We start from the raw sequence: 20,122 nt of genomic DNA on the forward strand, positions 1-20,122 counted from the left end.
ACAAGCAATGGTGGTCGTTTAGACTCGGACCGCAAATGGGTACACCGGGGAGAGAGGAGCACCACATCATGTGCCACACCCTAATGTTTCAGCGGCACATCTGTCTTCAGTTACCGCATGTTGCCCTGGGTTTGAGCTGTGTGTTGTGTATCCAGGATGTGCAGCCATTGTGGTTATCACAGCCACAGCTTGGGTGTAGTAACAAGCTGAAACAAGCAGACCTCCAGGTAAACATCTTCAACCTGTCCTCCCCAGCATGTATTTACTGTGATGGGCTGGTTAGATAGTTTAGACACACACAGACACACACACACACACAAAAGCACAGCAGGCACTCGCACGTGCACACATGCACCATGCATACAAACACACATATCCGGGCAGGACGTGACTTCATTAGGTGAGTAACAGAGGTTTGGTGGAGTCTCAGCCAGCCTTTGAATCCAGCTGGATGTCTTTGACTTGCTTTAGACCTAGTAAAGCTGACAGTGTGACCATCTGTAACCAATCATTGTATTGTTTCTTTTGGATGTGTAAGACTTGGCGGAGGGGGAAAGTTGGGATGCTACAGTAGCACTCTTTGAACATACCATCTGTGTAGTGATAGTGTATGGTATGATGGCATGATGTGTTGTGGTTGCAGATCAGGTGTCTCTTCAACATCTGTTTCCCTGAGGCGCTCTAATGTAGGCAGGCAAGCAGGCAAGCGGGCAAGCAGGCAAGCAGGCAGGCAAGCAGGCAAGCGGGCAAGCAGGCAGGCAAGCAGGCAAGCAGGCAGGCAGACAGGCAGGCAGGCAGGCAGGCAGGCAGGCAGGCAGGCAGGCAGGCAGGCAGGCAGGCAGGCAGGCAAGCAGGCAGGCAGGCAAGCAGGCAGGCAGGCAGGCAGGCAGGCAAGCAGGCAGGCAGGCAAGCAGGCAGACAGGCAGGCAAGCAGGCAGACAGACAGACAGACAGACAGACAGACAGACAGACAGACAGACAGGCAGGCAGGCAGGCAGGCAGGCAGGCAGGCAGGCAGGCCCAGTAGCCAGTTACGTAGCACCATCTGATTGATCTGTCAGTAAGACTGATGATGTGGTCATGTCATCATTGCTAGCCTATTCCAGGATTGCATTAGATCTACTGTGGGACAGCTGTGAATACGCTAGCCTGCTAGCATAGTTAGTGTCTTAGCCATCACCACAGTGGTTTTGGTAAGCTATGAAAGCAGAATCTGTACAACTTTTGTGTCTTTGGTTTCACGACACAGGTGTTTTGTCTGAGGAGCTAAACTGTCTGGCAGGAGGAAACACTAGTATTGTTTTCTATAATTATTAATAAATATCCCTTGTGTGTGTCCAGACCAGGGAAGTGGATCAGATGGCTGAAGTAAGCATGACCTTTCTTATCATAGCTTGAAGCTTAGGCTATTAGAATGAAAAAATTATAACAACACAGAACCAAATAGGAGCCACTGTGATATAACTACTTGGTCCAAGTAAAATGCCAAAGGCTCTTTTTTATTCCGAACCTTAAAAGAGCCATGTAATAGTCTGGATATGAGTATGGGTACAGCTACTGGTTGCACTATCAGCACTATTGTACTTCACTTGTATCAGGTTAACATAGGTTTATAAGGTTAGTATAGGTTATTATGTGTATTATGTGTATTTAGAGGTTTACTATACTGTATTGAATATTGTATATTATTGTATATTAGGAGGTTTACTCTATTTTTGCTTATCATAGATGTAATCTATGTTCTGTGTATTTATATGTTATGTTATGCCAGGATGCTTTGCGTTGTCTTGACCTAAGAATTTCTGTGCCCAGTCTGACCCTGTGTTGTTCTGTGCTTCTGACAATAAAACACTTGATCTTGAACTAGGTGACGACAAAACAGTGACACCATGAATTCAGATTTTTTTTTTTAATCATTTCTTACTGAGAACAAAATACAAATTTTGACTCTAAATCACTTCAAACTGGCAAATTCCAGGACGTTTTGAAAAGGCTGGACACTTGAATTCACATTTCATTAACAGCTTAACATGGACCTCAGTATGTCTACACAGTATCATACTGAGTGGGGAACTACCTTTTCTGTTCTATAACCATTGTAAGACAAGACAACACTTTTACAGTTACATACCCAACATTTGACAGGGTTTGTAATATGTATAGGATTCACCAGGTTTATACTTTAATGTCATGAGAGCAATAAGAATGCATGCCGACTTCAAATATCCACACGTGTAGGTTTAGTTACAGTTGGGCAAAAAGTTAACAGTTTTCAACATAAGTCCAATGCAACAACATCATAATGGTTTACATTGACCTGTCAGTGTTACATTGGAATAGTGAACATTGGTGGTGTTAAAAACAGTCATCAACAGATAATTCAATCAGTCACAGTGGTATAGAAACCTACTATAAGGGTTGCCAGAATCAGTAATCAAATCAACCTACGTGACCAGGACTCGCATTTAGAATTTATTTTTCAGTTCTCCATAAGCATACTGATATGCTGCAGATATATCTACATCTCATCAATAAATATTATGATCTAACATTAAATATAAAAAATACGACATTTTTTTTATCGGACAGTGCATTTGTGTGGACGAAGCAGTTGAACATAAATACAGCAAAATATTAAATAAATAAATTAAAAGATAAAGGGTATAAATAGAAGGTTTTACAGTACTATAAAATGACAAACAAGTGCAGAAAAATATAAAATGCTGACTGATACAAATACTACAGGTTGCCCTCTCTAGTTGGTGGGGGAGAATGGAAGCCGTATCCGTTGAGTCTGGATCTCCTATAGTTCAAACACAGCCAAAAAGCACCACTGACTTCAGCCATGTTTCTCTCCATCTCCTTGTCCATATCCTCATCATGTATCCAGTACTTTTTCTGCACCAAGCAGTGTTCCAGTTTTGCAGGCTCCTTCCTAGCAGGTTACAAATCCTCTGTGGGAATCTTGACCCCACCCATGTTTTATCTGATGGGGCCGTCACTTGTGGGAAAGGTGGCTCATGTGCTAGGCCTGTGGTTCCCTTCTGGCCAAACAGTCACTGTTCTTCTGGGTTTTTCTAGGCATCTCCCTTCTCTTTTCTTTTCTATTTTGAGGTAGAATTTCTGGATCCCCGCCTAGAATGAAGAGATAGGGACAGTGAGCAAACCACCTGTCATCCACTTTAGAGAATTGGTACTTCAGCACCAGCCTCTGAACTGCGACTTCTCTTATGGACAGGACTCCAGACGTTTGCCATGTTGTTTGTGTTTCTGTAGATGTGTGTGCATTGTGCAAGTGTGTTCAGCATGTGGAACTCAACCTTCTTTCCTGGCATTCAGTGGTTGGGAGCCGATCCCAGTTTGACCTTCTCCTCATTCTCGACGTCGTACCCCCCTCGCTTGTGAAACCTATCCGAAACAAAACAACAAAACTCAAACTAACTGTTTCAGGTGAAGAGATAAACCTGAACATCATGAATGTTTACGATACCCTTCATGAGGAGGACATATTCAAGCTTACTACAAAAACAAAGACATTGCTCGTGTTCACGTGCCACATTCCATCCTAGAATCTGTGTGGCCCTCTATAATATTTCTGGTATGCCTTTCATTTCCTTTCCTCCTTTCAGACATGAGAGTAAGTGGGAGTGTGAAGGCCCTCAGGCCATAGGTGTGTGTCGTGTGGAGGGCCCCTGTGCTCACCTTAGTGCCAACAGCAGGCCTATGATGGTGAGACAGAGTGAAGACAGCACCACTGCCACCACCGCCAGAGCTGTGGTCCTGTTGTAGCCCCCCTCCGCCTTCCCCACCGACAGAGCAACTAACTCACACCGTTGCCCAAAATAACTCTGATGACATCTGCAGAGAGAGAGAGAGACAGAGACAAAGTTGTTAAGTGCCTGATAGATTAATGTCAAACTAAATTGATAAACTTTCAGACTGACCTTAATCAATCAGCAATAGATTGATGGACAGACACACAAGTTGTTGTTGTTTTTTACTCACATGCAAGATGGTACACCACGAATATGCTTCAGGTACTGGCAGGTGCCATGGATACAGTAATCCTTATACTTCTTCAGGCAGGGATTCCTCTTCTTTCCCTTGCCTTTCCCCCTCTTCAGTCCCTTTCCTCTACTTATCTTCCCCTCAGGGCTCTCTGCATTCAGAATGGTGGATGGGTTTTGGGGTTTGCTTGACAATGCAACTAAAATGGAAAGAGAGATATGGATTAATTACATTTTTCCACACAACATGACAATGTGCCACTACAAGTACTATAACTCTTTCATAACATGCAATAATATATTAGTACTGATGGCTTGGTTTTGTAAGTCACTTGCATTTTAATGATCTAAATGTTCCGTGTTTGCCTACCTCGGGGTAATCCGTTTTCATAGTCCCCAGACATATAATCTTCCTCCTCATCTTCATAGTATTCCTCATCTTCTTCTTCATCATACTCCAGGGTCACTGATGGCCTGTTTACAACAGCGTTGTCCTCTTCTATCCGGTTGTCGTTACTCACATCCAACAGGTTTATTACAGACGTATGTTGTTGAGGCCTTGTGCTCTCGTCATACCGGTCAACCGCAGCGCCGCTCACCAATCTCGACAGCACTAAAAAGTTGAAAGAAATTGGTTATAACACAACTTTTAATAAACAACAGAGTTTGTTTATTAACGACGTAAATACATGATCATCCATAAGAACTGAAACCCATATTCGAAATTGCAACGGAGAAAAACAAAATCCCACGTTCTAGAAAACCAAGTAGAGCTGGGCAAGTTGAAACATGTTGCGTAAGGGGCAGCAACCGGCGTGCAGCTAGCCACAGGTAGCTGGCCTCAGCCTCATACAAATACGGTTCTTGATTGAAAAGTGTTCTTTAGATCAATCTATTCCTGCAACGGTGGGCAACAACTCTGGCTGTGCATAGACAGACAGTTAGCTAATGGGACCAATGCAAGAATATGAGTTAAAAATACAACGTAGGATATATCCAGTTACATAAAGCATGTTTTTAAATAGAATGATGACCCCGTTCGTTTTTGAATACCCAACACCTTAAGAGAAAGGTTGCCTTTCATGAATTTCACAAGACGTTCAAAAGGTCATGAATGCCATGAGAAGTTCAATAAATAGTTTACGTTCTCCTTTACCCCCATGTCCTCTCTACTGAATGAAAACTCGGTAAAATGAATACAAGTAGATATAATTACAAAACACTTACCGAAGGCATGAACGAGCAGAAACGGCACTCTTAAAATCCTCATGGTTTCAAACTTCAATAAAAAAGATTTGTATTTAAAGTATTAAAATGAAAGCGTTGTAGTTCCTTTTCTCTTTTAACCATACAGTTCCTTCTCTACGTCGATATAAAGTACAGTCTTCCACCTCAATCGGCTTTTGTCAAGATGCCTGACTCTTGAATGGCACTGCCTTTATCGAGTGGGGGAGAGTCGAAGAACGCCAGTAAACAGAGCCCAGCATTTATATAGACAGCCTGCCACGCCTACAAAAGCTGAAGCTTATATCTTGCAACATGTTTATAGACATAGACATTCAAATACATCGATATAACTGCATACTATACACAATTAACAAAACTTAATAAATAAATAATAAATAAATAAAACTTCAGAATACAACCAAATTTGAGATATTTAATGATATATATTGAATCAATGTAGGCCTACATTGATTGTTTTGATTTCTCAAAAAAATAAAAAACATTATTGGCTTCTATTTTAATGTTACAGTGACTGAAATAATATAGTTCTATTTTATCATTTCAAAATAATGAATGGGTTATGACAAATTACAGAGCAACTCACCTGAAAATTAAGGCACGCACAGCCTTGGGACTATCATGCGAGCGCCATCAAGTGGTAAATATGGGTATGTTCAGAGCCATTGAAAAAGACAGTTGGATGTTACAGATCTTCGCAAAACAACGTGATATGAACACGCACCATTAAAAAATATTGAAATAAATCTAGATTTAAATGCATCGGTTAACATTTCGTGTCATTAGCACGATTGATTTGATTATTTTACGTGACTATATCACGAAAAGCTGTGATACTGGGTTGGGGGACACGCCCGTGGTGTAGTAGAGGAGGACAGCCAACGGGCAGGAGGGGACAGGTCCTCCCAGCTCTGGACGCTGCGCCCACGCTCCAAACTGGCCCAGCTGGCCCTGCAAGACAAGCCTGGTTCGCCGAAAGGTGAACCAGACAACACACTGATGACACACACACTTACAACACGCACACACCTATAACATACACACACACACACACACACACATACACACACACACACACACACACACCTATAACATACACACACACACACCTATAACATACACACACACACACACATACACACACACACACACACTAATAACACACGCACACACAGTTATAACACACACGTAGAACACACACACGCACGCTTAGAACTAGGGTGACCAGACGTCCGGATTTCGGCCGGACAGTCCGGTTTTCCAGCCTTTTGTCCGTGTCGCATTGACATTGACGTGAGTAGTAGGGGGAAAGGGACACTTTCCCTTCCCCCACCCCCCCCACCCCCGACTGATAGGTACACGCAGAGCCATAGAAAAAGAGAGTTGCGACACGCTTTGATCTCGCCGACACGTGATCACGTGGTTCATGTAGCTCGCTGTAGTTCCAAAAAGCCCCACTGCTGTCAACTTTTTTGAATGGTTTTCAATGGAGCTGGCCAACAATCAGGCAAATTACGAATGAAACAGGCTCAGTTGAAGAAATCCGATAGTCTGGCTATCTTCAGCTGACTCGTATCTACATAATGCAGTCCTCGCTGATGTTTTTGGTGAAAAATGGAGTGAACTACAACATTGTCAACACTCACTGCCAGTGAAACGCAGGAAAAAATCTAGAGCTTTTTTGTCACGCTGTTCAAAGAAAACCCACTGCTGTCAACCTGTTTGAATGGTTTTCGGCGGGACCGACAGCAGCACCATCTCGATTCACGGATATTTTCGTAACACAATATCAATTGGTTACTGGTGTGTTGTATCATGTATGTATGCTACTTTATTAACATGTATGTATAACATTAACTTATAATGCATAACGCAATATTGTGAAGCAGAGCTGGAAATGGCTATGCTAGCCTATATTGTTCCACTTAACGTTTAACCTTCGACTGTTGAAGTAAGTGGGATTTGTTCAACTTTTTTTTCTTCATCAGCCCACTTACAATTTACCACATTAACAACACGTTTGTAGTACTTCATGCAAGTTGAATCTAACCATGATCACCGGCAACTGTTCAATAGAAAAAAAATGAACAGAATATACAAGGCAACCAACTGCAATTCAATAAAACATTTTATTGTACAATATGTCCAGTGTTCTTCCACTCCTTTTGTTTGTAGTGAGCAGGTGATCTTAATGTCTGCTTTTCACAAAACGTAGACCGCAGTAGTAGATGCATCTAGTTGAGCTAACTAACTAGCTAGCTATTGAGTGGACCTGAAATTCCTGCCGAGCGTTGCTGGACGATAGGGGACCCAAGGCTTTAATCTGCAATTCATTGTTGCTAGCTCTAATCAGATGTACTATAGGCTAATAAGAGCAGATTCTGTAAACTGTGTATGCCAAAGAACACCAATAACTAGAACTAATTTGACAGACTATAAACCAACGGACTTCTGGTTGATACACATGCTCTTTAGCTAGCTACAGTAAAAGTGCTGCATAGCTCTACTATAGTCTAGCGCAAACTGCATTTAGAATCTAAGCTATAATCTAACAAGCTATAATCTTACAATACATTTTCTCTACAGCTGGCTATATGAAATACTACTAATAACAATTGATATGTGGTGGTTGAAATATGAAAAAATGCTGGATTTTCATCAATTTACCAGCTCACTTGCTTGGGACCCCATATATGGCTCTAACAGCTCTAACTGCATTTAGAATCTAACAAGCTATAATCTTACGAAAATTTTTATCTTAAGTTGGCCATATGAAATACTACTCATAACAATTGATATGTGGTGGTTGAAATATGAAAAAATGCATAATTTTCATCAATTTACCAGCTAACTTACTTCGGAGACACTGAAAATGAATGGGGTTCAACGGTGGAAAATACAATGTTTGGAACTATTATGTTGCATGAGACACGCTTTACTTCCGCATTCCTCGATAACAATGGGAGTCTATGGAAGTGTCGCAACTCTCTTTTTCTATGGCTCTGGGTACACGCACCGCTGGGAACCCAGTTAGCTCTGAAATCAGTAGGGACGTAACAACCCCCCCCCCCCACCCAACAACTTTTTAGGGTTGTCCTCCTTTTTGACCCTTTGTCCTCCTTTTTGGACCCAAGTGTCCACCTTTTCAGGGTTATGCTTTTGGTCACCCTACTAAAGAACAAACACACTTAAAACACACACACTAATAACACACACACAGTTATAACACACACAGTTTTGGATACACTTGAGTTACAATAATAGAATAATAGACAATAGTAACAGAATAAAATCACCGCAAAAAAGCGGGTGCCAAAACGGAAATACAATACAACCAACATCCATCAGGAATTTGCTTCAAGCCGAGGAGCATGGTGGGGGCTTGGGACCTTGCGGTAACACAACATAGGACGGTAGATGTTGTAAACTGTTAAAGACACAAAATAATATAATACAAATGTACAAAACCAGATATGATTTATAATGACCATCTTACAGCAATCCATCGGAACTTCCAAACATCCATGTATTGTGTTCGGCAATTCGTCCTGCTCAGTCCGAGCTCACAGTTACGGTGAGCGATTGATGTGGTCTGAACGTCATGTGCACTATCGTCACTAGAAAGAAATGGCTGACGAGGTAGAAGAAACAAACACAGCTGTCGAGGAGAGCGACTCTACACACCCTGAAGCCGACGTTTTAGAAGTTCCTGCAGACAATGGAGTTAACAGCGATGCAGAGGACCAGAAAGCCAAGCCTGTGGCAGAGAGCAATTGGTCTGCACCCATCCTGTCGCTGGCACGAAAGGCATCGGAGACGATTAGCAGTGGGGTCAACTACGGTGCAGCTTTGAGAAATGTCACAGCGGGACCCAGCTCTCCTGTCAAGGAAAACTCTGAAAACGAGACGAGTATTAACCCAAAGTTTCCAGGTAAGTGAAAGTTGCTACTATACTGACATTTTTCAGTTCACTATGCGACTAACTTAGTGTTGCCAGCTAACGTTTTAAGAATAATTTCTCAGGTCAACTTCCCCATAGCTTGCTATCGTTATCTTGGTTGTCAACACATGATTTATGGGGATAATTGGGTGTAACATGTTATTGGAAGCATACAATAACCTCCGTTGATGGTTCGTAATGCCATATTATAACTGGGGTTTATTTTCGTGTTCAGGCTTCCACTTTCTGTTACACTTTTAGGCAAGTGAAAGATACGAATATCCAGTTCTGCATGGTTACATGGATGTCAAACTGTCCCCGTCATGAGTTATGTGTTAGTTCTACTTAATGTGTGGCAGACTGTGACAACACATTTCCTTGGAAAAGGGCAATAAAGAATGTATTTATGTTTATCCTCTCTATTTCTTTTAACTTCTTTAAACTTCTCTCACCAACCCCCAGATGTACCAGCAATGAAGGATCCTATGGCTATTGAGAGATCCAACCTTCTTAGTATGATGAAGTTAAGCATCAAGGTGTTGATTCAGTCTTCTCTAAGTTTGGGGAGAACTCTAGACTCTGACTACCCTCCGCTTCAGCAGTTCTTCGTGGTTCTAGAACACTGTCTCAAGCATGGACTGAAAGGTGAGGTTGTTTAACTACTGTTGTGTAATTGGCCGGTATGAAGACTATGACACGCTGTGTTAAAGAGATTGAGTAAAGGAAACTGTTCAACCAGATGCCGTTTTCCCCCCTACATACTGTAAGTCCTCTGTGTCTCCCTCTGCAGCTAAGAAGTCCTTTATCAGTCAGAACAAGTCTATCTGGGGTCCTCTGGAGCTGGTTGAGAAGCTGTGTCCTGAGTCAGCAGATATTGCCACCAGCGCCAGAGACCTGCCAGGTTTAAAGTGAGCATCCACACTGTCAGATCTACACTGGCTGAGGAGTGTTACAGTCACAGGCTGTCTCACGCTTCTTGCATTAATGTGTCTACATGTGTTTGTGTTCCCTCTCTCCCTCTCCCCCTCTCAGGACAGGATTGGGCCGTGCTAGGGCTTGGCTTCACCTGGCTCTCATGCAGAAGAAGGTAGCTGACTACATAAAAGCCTTGCTGGACCGCAAGGACCTGCTAAGGTCGGTACAGACCAAGTTCAACTGTAATTCTGAAACATTTGAGTCCCTCAAAGGTAGCAATAAAGTTAGTCTCTCTCTCTCTCTCTCTCTCTCTCTCTCTCTCTCTCTCTCTCTCTCTCTCTCTCTCTCTCTCTCTCTCTCTCTCAGCTTCCCTCAGTAACTTTTATCCTTCTCTGTCATCAACCACCATCCCTTCTATCTTTATTCTTTTTACACCCCCCCCTCTCTCCCTCTATTCCCCTCTTCCCTACCCTCCACTCTCCTTGTCTCCCTTCAGTGAGTTCTATGAGCCTGGGGCGTTAATGATGGAGGAGGAAGGGATTGTGATTGGGGGCATGTTGGTCGGACTGAACGTCATCGACGCCAACCTCTGCATCAAAGGGGAAGATCTGGACTCTCAGGTGGGCTCAGATGCATCGCTGACTGCACGCTTCCTAAGTGGCAGGCAGAGACTCATTTGATGAAGTGTTGGTCTGTGCTAATGCTCCTCTGTCTTGTTAAGGTGGGGGTCATCGACTTCTCCTTGTACCTGAAAGATACTTCAAGCACTGAGACCTCTAAGGAGTAAGTATCTCTGTGACTCTGTTATCTCTGTCCTCTAACCACTCATTCTCTTATCTTTACTGTTGGCTCGTTTGTTCGTATCTCTCTCTCTGTCAAGCCTAGATAGTCTCCACATTGTCATAAAACACTGCACTGTCCTCACTGTCGCCACTGTCGCTTCCACCCCTTCACTACCTCTCCCCCAGTGACACCAAAATGACGGCCATTTTGGATCAGAAGCACTACATTGAGGAGCTGAACCGCAACCTCAGCGGCACAGTCACCGACCTGCAGGCCAAGATGGACTCCCTGGAGAAGACCAACAGCAAGCTCATTGAGGAGGTCAGTCTCTGCTTCTGTGTGTATTGGCTAACAGGGTTGCCAACTGTCTATGACCACCAGCCTTTGAGGTCTAACTGCATTGTGTGTGTATGTGTTTGTTTGTTCTTCAGCTCACGGCAGCGACAGACAGGATTAACTCTCTACGCGAAGAACAGGAGACGTTGAGGAAGGAGAACGAGTCGATCCTCCAGAGCAGCCTGAAGAAGGAAGAGGTGAGGACGTCACACATACACACACTGACACACTCTCACACACACAGGCTCTTGCTCTATAACCCTGTGTGTGTGTGTGTAGGCGACCCTGCAGGACAGTCAGGTGGAGTTGGAGACGTACAGACAGACTCGCCAAGGTCTGGATGAGATGTACAACGTGGTGTGGACACAGTACCACGAGGAGAAACGCATCCGGCAGGTCCGAACAACCGACCGCTAACCCCCGCCCCCCCCCCCCCCACCACCGACCCCCACTTCTCCTTCACACACCCCCAGCCTTCCAGAGCAGCCAAACAAACAGAGCCGCGTTTGACCTCGCGCGTGTCTTTTTCCCCGCAGGAGTTGGAGCGGGAGTTGGAGCTGCAGGTGGGTCTGAAGCAGGAGATGGAGGTGGCCATGGGGCTGCTGGAGAAGGACACGCACGACAAGCAGGACGCCCTGGCAGCCCTCCGCATCCAGCTGGACCAGGTGAAAACCCTCAACCTGCAGATGTTCCACAAAGCACAGGTACGCACGCTGCCAACGCGCACGCCAACGCGCATGCGCACGCACACGCCCCGGTTCAGGCTGTTAAGAATGTGTTCATTCGCAGGACGCGGAGAGAGACACCGAGAGCAAGCAGGAGGCCGCGGCTCAGCTGGAGGACAAGATGAAGCACATGGAGACCGCCATGCAGGAGATGGAGCAGAGGTGGGGTTTTTTTACATCTTGTCTTCTTACATTCTAAATGTCTTCTTAAAAGGCGTGCGTGTGCTTGTGCGTACATGGGCCGGATAACGATATTTCTCTCAACGGGAATTCCTCACTCCAATTCACGGCGCTGTGTTTCAAGGCTGCAGAACTCGGAGCGCGAGAGGAGGCAGAGCGACCAAACGGACAGAGACATGAGGTCGGAGCTGGAGGGCAAGGTGCATGCGCTGCAGAAACAGCTGGGTGACCTGGACACGCTAAGGTACGGACACACACACACACGCACGCACACGCTCATCCACGTGCCCATATTGACGCCCGTCCCCTGACCAGGCTGGGTTTGGAGAGTGACCTGCGCAGCGAGAAGGAGGAGAGGCAGAGCCTGCAGAGAGCTCTCCAGAGGGAGCAGGACAACAGCACAGAGCTGCGCACGCAGCTGCAACAGCTGCAGGGGCTGCACACGGTCTGGAGCGGCACACACACACACACACACACACAGAGAGCTTAAACAACAAACATGCTCAAATTCCCCATCTTAATGTGTGTGTGTGTGTGTAGGAGCTCCAGGACCTGAAGGAGGAGAAGAAACAGCTCCAGCAGATCTGTGAGGAGCAGGAGCAGGCTCTCCAGGAGATGGGCCAGCACCTGAGTCAGTGAGTACTGTTCCTCTCCTCCTCCCTCCACTCCTCACGCTCATCACGTGGTTCTCCGAGCCGCTCTCTCCATCATCGCCCTCTCTCTCTCTCTCTCTCTCTCTCTCTCTCTCTCTCTCTCTCGGCAGGTCTAAGCTCAAAATGGAGGACTTCAAGGAGGTCAACAAGGCCTTGAAGGTAAGATTATCCAGAGGACAGAAACCTCGTAGAACAACATCTAATCGGATAACCCGACAGCTTGGGAGGTTTCAGCCTGATGTTGTTGTTCCCCGTCAGGGCCATGCCTGGTTGAAGGACGACGAGGCTACCCAGTGTAAGCATTGCCAGAAGGAGTTCTCCATCGCTCGCAGGAAGGTGAGAGGCAGAGCGGCCCGGGCCCCACGGCCCAAACATCCTCCCTTCCACTCTGTTGCCGTGACGACCTAAAGTGCATCTTCAGTACAGACGTCTGCTTCGACTTTGAAAAGTCGCAACTGACCTCTCCCTCTCTCTTGTCTGTCTCTCTCTCTCCCTCTCATGTCTGTCTCTCCCTCTCGTGTCTGTCTCTCTTTCGTTTTCTCTCCAACGTTGTGCCCATGTGCAGCACCATTGTAGGAACTGTGGGGATATCTACTGCAACAGCTGCTCTGCCAACGAGCTGGCCCTTCCTTCCTACCCTCGGCCCGTCCGGGTGTGTGATATCTGCCACTCACTGCTGCTGCAGAGAGGCTCCGCCTCCTGACACAACTACGCACACACTGTCTCACACACACACACTTTTAACTCTAGCTTTCGTGTTGACTAACGTTCCAGTTGTTACTGAAGACATCTAGACAAACAGTTTCCAAAAAAAAATATTTTTTAATATAAAATCCTTAGCATTAAAAATGAACAGGAAACATCGTTTGATGTGTTTCCAAGATCGGTTTCTACGTCTGCCTGAAATTCAGGAACTTAAGACTGTCTATGGAATGGTATGAAAGGTCCTTCTGCATGACTGGGTTTGAGTGTGAACCATCAAACTACATTAAACTAACAGAAATATTTTGTTCTGGAGGGACAGGGAATTTATAATCAAGTAACCAGATCAATGATTTTCCCACTAGTTTCTATTGTGTTTTAACAAATGTAACTTTGTTACAAAAAATCATGATAACTTTTCATTTACATAAGTATTCCAGTACGGTTTAAAGACTTTTGTAGAGAAAGGAGGTGCAAGATGTAATGTTCCCTTTTTTAATTTGGTTTGGCATACAAGTACATGTAGATCCGAATGGTAAATGACTACAGAATGTTAACACAAATCAACATTTAAGATGTCTATTTTAGAATGTGTATATATAACTTCGACCCAGTGCTACGCAATTTTCTTAAGTAATTTGGGCATGTTTCGACCAACATGTTTTCTATCTAGATATTTGATAAAGAGTACTGAATTTAACAACAAAAATGTTTTTACTTCGTTTGACTGTAGTCTGCACACCACAAACATAAGCCACCAAGTTGATCATTGAGACATCTTTACTCACTCTGTGCACATTGAATACAAAGAAAGAAACTGTAGAAATGTTCACAAACTCAGACCCCACCTCTCCCCCGGGTATAAATCAGCAAGCTTAACCCCCCTCTCAACACGCAAACACTAAAACTAAACCTTTAACCATGCAGTTTTAACTATGTCGAATGTCACATTCACATATTTCATACATCAAAAAAGCATTTCAGTTTATGCAAAATTAATGTAAGGACAAACATCTAGATATATACAGAATGTGGGTCTGAAGTGAAAGAGATTCAACACAAGGGAAGCTACACAAAAATGATAAGACATCTCTTCAGTATGGAGCAACCCAGAAAGGGCACACTGTCTGATCATGGAAATACATGTGGGTATTTCACCCAACTAACATAGCGGTGTATGTCTATACGCTCAAATGCAAGGATGGTAAGAAAAAAGTGACCAACCTTCATCCTAAATCTTATGTAATAAAATTGTGAAAAATACATCCCTTACCCTTAATTTTTCAAAATGGCTCAAACCCCCAACTTTTCAGAAGTCTAGGCAAGAACAACATTTCCAAACTGCCAGTTTTAAAACAGAACTACATCCCCCATCCAGTCCCCACGCTGCTCAGGCCGTTCATGGAACTCCGACTCCCTCCTCCGCCGCCGCCATAGTAACTGCTGCTCATTCCGTCCTGCTTACCTAACAGGAGAGAGAGACGAAACACACTATAGGACCGCAGAGTTTGCCAGGGGGTTACACGCAAAAAACAATCCCTGTCACAATCCCTCTGACATTTTCAGGAGATTGATCAAGTGTGAGAAATCGATGAATCCAGACCAGCTAAACGGTTCCAACATCACCAGTCTAGTGTGTGTGACGGAGCTGATACTCACTATAATCACTGTAGCCTCCCATACTGCCCTGGCTGCTGTAGCCCCCCGAGTATCCTGCTCCCAGCTGACCATTGCCGTACGACGACTGGTTACCTGAGGGGGGGAGAGAGAGAGAGAGACCAGTCTCACAAAACAACATCCACAGCCATCAGCACTTGGGTAGAACGATTGGGGAACTGGTTTTGATTTCAAATGTTGCACGTTTAAGTTTACCTTGCTGAGGAGAAACCATGCTGTCTGCAGCTGACTCACCCATGCCACCCATCATCGGACTGCCATAGGCATCATTACTGCCCCCTGCTGTGGAGTTGAGGAACAGCTCCACGTAGCGGTGCTCTGAAGGCCACACAGACAAACAAAGAGGGTTAACACCTGCCACGAGGAAGCCCCTCACCTCACACTAACAGGGCTATTTAGAACTGGGATGCAAGGGAACTTAAAGAGAGGTCAAGTGTAAATATTCTAGAAATATTCAGAATTGGAATTAACTGGGAAATATATCGAATCGGGAAATGTTGATTGAAATTCTTTTCAATACAAGGTTTTAAGAGAAGCCAGCCAGATGACTCACGCATGTTGGCCTTGTCCTTGGACATGCCAGCCACGGCGTCCTCGTGTGTAGCGAACTCGACATCTGCCTCGCCGGTCACCCTGCCGTCCGGCCCGATCTCAATGTGAACCCTCACTGGGTTCAGGGGGGAAAAGAACTGCAGAAAACACAGACACCCACAGATAAACAAAGAGCAAGAGAGATTAAATGTACTGACCAACGGGGAAAAAACTGACGATCAGGCCATTATACACATACTACAAAACACACACACACACAGCACACACAGTTGGATGCACATTGTTGAGGCCTTCACTGATCCAGATCTTTACACCAGAGGAGATGATGGAGGGTAAGAGAGAGAAAGACATCAGTCCAGTATCTGTTGACTCACATTGTAGATGTCCGTCTCTGTGGCCCTGTAAGGGAGGCCCCGCATGTGAACACAGTGGCCCGTTGTACTCTGGAAGGAGGAGCCGCCGTCACCATAGCGACCATCCGATCCACCTGCACACAGTTCAGGGTATTCTCAACAACGGCAAACTCGTGAATACAATTTAAAAGATGTGTGTGGAGCATACAAGGCCTTGAGACAGATAACAAGGCATCATAACCACTGCTTCTCCTCAAAGCCACATGAGGACAACATCTCCCCCCTCCCCCCCCAGAACCCCCACCTACCTCCATAGCCGCCACGCCGCATCCTGTCAAAGGACCCCCCCCGGCCCATCCCGTTGTAGCCTCCACGGCTCCCCGAGGGCCGGTCGTAGGGCCCCGGGCGCTGCATCCCCATGGGCTTCCTCTGGGGCTCGTAGTTGGTCCGCACCTCCGCGGGGCTGCTCTTGAAGATCTCGACGTACCTGGGAGCATACAGACGTCTCTGTGAGGACCAGGCAGGACAAAGAGCCAGAGCAGCATGGACTGAATGTAAATTTGCTCTTTATAGATATAATGATGGAAATGGGCCTATTTGATGTGCTGTCATTAATGTGGCCCATATGGACCACTATTATGGTGTAATCTGGACCGAAAAACGCTGACGCTTCACTGAATGGGTAAGAGAACACAGTGTCGTGCCAAGTGGAGAAAAGGAACCTGGCATATTCCTAAGGTCTTGAATGATACAGCAGACACTTTTCTTATGGTTACCTCAGGATGACCTACAGGGACTGTAGCATGATGTCAGTGGGCTGTGAATAGCACAATGTGTCCTTGTCATGACATACAGTGTTGTGATGCGAGAGGGCCAGTGAGGGCTCCTGAACCAGTCCCTGGCGGGGAACCCACTCGTAGCATTACCTGGAACAGTGGGATCCAGCTCCTCATGCTCAGGTGCCCTTGTTCATTGGTTTCCAACCTGGTACAACCTTGCCAGTTTGTCAACCTGTACTTAGTGCTGAGGGACCCTTGCATGTCATTGTGAAGCTGCTGCACTCTCAACCAAACATGATGAAAAAAACCAAGAACCAATTTGGTGCCCTCAGCACTAATCTTCCCATGGAATGCCGTGAGAGAATGTAGGTATATTGTTCCAATTCAGCGCTGCATTGACGCTCTGGCATTTTCTATAGCGGTCCGTTTTATAGTATGTGTTGTATTAAGCATCATCAGTGTTGAGTGCAAGTTGTGTGTGTGAGTGTGTGTTCTTGGTTGGATGTAGTAGGTATACACCATAAGAAAAGCAACTTTTCCAACCAACCAACCATCCCCACCTGTGCCCTATTCTTTCCTTGTGTTTCTTTAGAGCCTTTTCAGCTATATCCTGTGAAGCAAACTGCACGAAGGCCTCCCCCGTACTCCTCCCCTGGATGTCCACCGGCAATGTTATCCCATTTGGCACGATTTCCAACCCTTCAACCCAAGGACAGATAACCCCAGCGGGGGACACATTAAATCACATGCCCAATCACAGAGAGATCACTTTCGCTAAAAAGCTGTTTTCTGACAGATAAAAAAGAAGAGAGAGTGAGCTCATGAACAAATAGAAGCTATGCATTATCACATGCTAGTTGAGTGCATCATTGAGTGAACTTGCATGGGGGGGGGGGGGGGGGGAGGAGGATGGAGGAATAGAAAGAATATGTGGAGAGAAGGAGACATCTTATCTGGCCAGGAGAAGAGATTTTTCTAAATGGGACTTGTTGCCTTGATCACCAACCATTCTACATTGGCCCCAAGAAGTAACATGTTTGCCTTCTGGGTGGGCTGAGATTTCATTAAGCAATGTGAAGAGGTTCCAGGTAAATAACTGCTCTATTAACATGAGAATGATGGAAACCATTGTAGATCTATTGCTGTTCTTTACTAGTAACATTATTTTAATTGTCTGGGTGGGGCCAGAGGGGTGATGGGGAACTTGAACAATGATGGAGATGAAATCCAGGAGTCAAGAGGTTCAGTAACATGTCTGACCAAAAATATCTTCGAAGGGCTACTACTTGGTGCATTTGCCTCTAATATTTTAACTGGCTTCTTCTCCCTGTGTCCTTTCCTCCATGGTCACTGTAAATTCATGAATCAGCGGTTTGAATAGCCTACATGTTGTGTCATTTTCAATAGCCACAGTGCTTTAAAGGGAAGATAAGAGTGGCTGCATCCACTGCCATCTACCATCAGAGGCCATGACGGGGAGGAGACAGATTAGCCACGAGCACTTTGCCACTACTCCAGTACCAGGATACAGGACACTCTGGTGGACCAGTGAGAGCTGCCTACTCGTACCTGAGAAGAACTGGACTATCTCCTCCTTGCTGCAGCCAAAGGGAAGTCCTCTAAGACGAACCAGCCCATCCCCAGCAGTCTCTGGGCAATTTGGACCGGTGTGCTTCATTACCCAGTCCATCTCGACACTGTTTGACTTGAAAACTTCAAGATCGGACAAACATAAGACAATCTCAGTCACTATTAGGCCTACTTGGTACAATACTGGAGCATAAGAAGAATGTAGCCATTCGGTAATAGACAGTGAGTTTTACACACACCTTCAACATATCTGTGTCCCAAGGTTTCTCTGTCCTTCTTCACAGCAATCTTCAAATCCTCCTCTGAGTCCATTTCCACAAAGGCCTCTCCGCTGGGGCGTCCCTCACGTGTGTAGGTGAAATTAATGCTTGTGCCATTGTTCGCAATTTTGCAATCTGTTTTAACAAATATTCAGCATTACATTTACATTTAGTCATTTATTTAGCAGACGCTCATTTCCAGAGCATTAATAGAATATGGGGGTACAGCTGTGTTCATTTACTACGTTGCATTCGCTTACCTGAGAAAAACCTCTGTACCTCATCCACAGAGCAGGACCAAGGCAGACCTCTGATACGCACCACAAATCCTTCGTCAGCCATGGTGTGTAATCTACACAAGGGGCAAAACATTATATTTTACATTAACGCACCCAAAGAAAACTACCCACAACAGCACGAGCTAAACTAACATATAATATAAGCCAAAATAAGCGAACACCAATATACGCATTTGTGCAGATTACACATTTATTTTTAGCTAGCATGCTAACGTTGCCATCAAATCGTAATGCTAGAAAGCTAAGCTAGTTAGCTCTAGCTAACTAGTTAGCTAGTGTTTGATTGTTCTCGACAATGGCAGACCACGAGACTAGTAGTTGGGTTCATATATATACTAGTACTGTAGAAAATGCTTCAGTTCCCCGCCGGTTTGTACCAATTAACATAAAACTAAATAACTAGCAATAAAATGACCAGCCTAGATATCATTATATAGATTTCCGGGATCCTTCCATACGGATCTTTTCTACACAATTACAAATCGCTTGCAACTTACCTATTAAGTAGCCTAACGTTATTAGACCGGACGGGTATATATTTTACTTGAATCGCCGGATTGTTTGCTTTAATGAATCGCTTGCCTTCAAAATACCCTGCCTTACAACCTAGCTATCTATTATGCTTCGAATCGACAGCTTCTTGACTAACTAAAGATAGTGATACCACTGCCAGCTCGCTATAGCTTAACCTAGCCTAGCGCTCTCGAACTGGCCACCTCGAGTGAATGTTACGTCCACGCCCTAAATATATGACGTTACGTTGAAGATGGACAAACATTTTTATTTAATCACATCTACACCATAGCGTATACAGCGATCTGCTAGCTAATACTCTACTAATTTATCCAGTAATGTAATGTACACATGAATTATATTTAAATGTCTTTCGAAGAGTGAACGCTGATAATATGTAGGCAATTGTTTCTTCTTCTCTACATCATGTCTGATCCAAAAAAAATGTATTTGGACATTATATGTCATTGCTTTATATGCAATGCATGCTTTTAACTTTAAGGAGCTTGGTTACACTCTTAGGGCTCACTGCTTATCCCTAGACTAATGATTACTATAATTAAATGTAATGAATTACAATTTTAATGTGTCCAGCATGGGGTAGTTAGAGAAA

The 20,122-nt window shown here is 44.7% G+C and overlaps 3 protein-coding genes across 7 annotated transcripts; 1 reads left to right on the top strand and 2 right to left on the bottom strand.

Annotated features, from left to right (window-relative positions):
* Window positions 1-1,894: 1,894 nt before the first annotated feature.
* hbegfa (heparin-binding EGF-like growth factor a) lies at window positions 1,895-5,471 on the bottom strand. The gene is made up of 6 exons (XM_047023111.1): window positions 5,235-5,471; window positions 4,378-4,620; window positions 4,006-4,207; window positions 3,703-3,858; window positions 3,321-3,408; window positions 1,895-3,135 (listed from the first exon to the last, which is right to left on the bottom strand). Exons 1-5 carry the CDS (start codon window positions 5,275-5,277, stop codon window positions 3,336-3,338), a joined length of 717 nt encoding a protein of 238 aa, XP_046879067.1. The 5' UTR covers window positions 5,278-5,471; the 3' UTR covers window positions 1,895-3,135; window positions 3,321-3,335.
* A 2,894-nt stretch (window positions 5,472-8,365) lies between these two features.
* rufy1 (RUN and FYVE domain containing 1) lies at window positions 8,366-13,757 on the top strand. 2 transcript variants are annotated; one of them, XM_047018651.1, is made up of 17 exons: window positions 8,366-9,183; window positions 9,655-9,837; window positions 9,983-10,100; window positions 10,225-10,326; window positions 10,604-10,727; window positions 10,829-10,890; window positions 11,076-11,211; window positions 11,322-11,423; window positions 11,506-11,622; window positions 11,763-11,891; window positions 12,016-12,113; window positions 12,256-12,375; window positions 12,447-12,576; window positions 12,672-12,766; window positions 12,895-12,943; window positions 13,043-13,120; window positions 13,350-13,757. In XM_047018651.1, exons 1-17 carry the CDS (start codon window positions 8,880-8,882, stop codon window positions 13,485-13,487), a joined length of 2,085 nt encoding a protein of 694 aa, XP_046874607.1. In that variant the 5' UTR covers window positions 8,366-8,879; the 3' UTR covers window positions 13,488-13,757. The 2 variants fall into 2 exon arrangements, with proteins under 2 accessions (XP_046874607.1, XP_046874599.1); XM_047018643.1 differs by having other exon boundaries at window positions 8,368-9,183; window positions 11,763-11,930.
* Window positions 13,758-14,248: 491 nt separating this feature from the next.
* LOC124466792 (heterogeneous nuclear ribonucleoprotein H-like) lies at window positions 14,249-19,728 on the bottom strand. Of its 4 annotated transcripts, none has more exons than XM_047018674.1 (11): window positions 19,494-19,728; window positions 18,958-19,049; window positions 18,677-18,832; window positions 18,417-18,560; window positions 17,408-17,546; window positions 16,377-16,555; window positions 16,090-16,202; window positions 15,717-15,852; window positions 15,398-15,481; window positions 15,146-15,238; window positions 14,249-14,951 (listed from the first exon to the last, which is right to left on the bottom strand). In XM_047018674.1, exons 2-11 carry the CDS (start codon window positions 19,037-19,039, stop codon window positions 14,848-14,850), a joined length of 1,230 nt encoding a protein of 409 aa, XP_046874630.1. In that variant the 5' UTR covers window positions 19,040-19,049; window positions 19,494-19,728; the 3' UTR covers window positions 14,249-14,847. The 4 variants fall into 4 exon arrangements, with proteins under 4 accessions (XP_046874630.1, XP_046874647.1, XP_046874621.1 ...); XM_047018691.1 differs by having other exon boundaries at window positions 14,249-14,955; XM_047018665.1 differs by having other exon boundaries at window positions 15,359-15,481.
* Window positions 19,729-20,122: the final 394 nt, after the last annotated feature.

The sequence above is a fragment of the Hypomesus transpacificus genome, chromosome 1, assembly GCF_021917145.1.
Source record: "Hypomesus transpacificus isolate Combined female chromosome 1, fHypTra1, whole genome shotgun sequence".
Taxonomy (NCBI): Eukaryota; Metazoa; Chordata; class Actinopteri; order Osmeriformes; family Osmeridae; genus Hypomesus; species Hypomesus transpacificus.

Bases quoted from the DNA above. Each gene is read 5' to 3' on its own strand.
- hbegfa (XM_047023111.1), bottom strand. From the start codon at position 5,277: ATGAGGATTTTAAGAGTGCCGTTTCTGCTCGTTCATGCCTTCG. The intron at 4,621-5,234 runs GTAAGTGTTTTG...TCAACTTTTTAG, and splicing joins TCTGCTCGTTCATGCCTTCG to TGCTGTCGAGATTGGTGAGC. The intron at 3,409-3,702 runs GTGAGCACAGGG...TGTTTCGGATAG, and splicing joins GGCCTGCTGTTGGCACTAAG to GTTTCACAAGCGAGGGGGGT.
- rufy1 (XM_047018643.1), top strand. From the start codon at position 8,880: ATGGCTGACGAGGTAGAAGAAACAAACACAGCTGTCGAGGAGAGCGAC. The intron at 10,101-10,224 runs GTGAGCATCCAC...TCCCCCTCTCAG, and splicing joins AGAGACCTGCCAGGTTTAAA to GACAGGATTGGGCCGTGCTA. The intron at 13,121-13,349 runs GTGAGAGGCAGA...GCCCATGTGCAG, and splicing joins TCTCCATCGCTCGCAGGAAG to CACCATTGTAGGAACTGTGG.
- LOC124466792 (XM_047018665.1), bottom strand. From the start codon at position 19,039: ATGGCTGACGAAGGATTTGTGGTGCGTATCAGAGGTCTGCCTTGGTCC. The intron at 18,561-18,676 runs GTGTGTGTAAAA...CCGATCTTGAAG, and splicing joins GGGACACAGATATGTTGAAG to TTTTCAAGTCAAACAGTGTC. The intron at 16,556-17,407 runs GTGGGGATGGTT...GTATGCTCCCAG, and splicing joins AAGGAAAGAATAGGGCACAG to GTACGTCGAGATCTTCAAGA.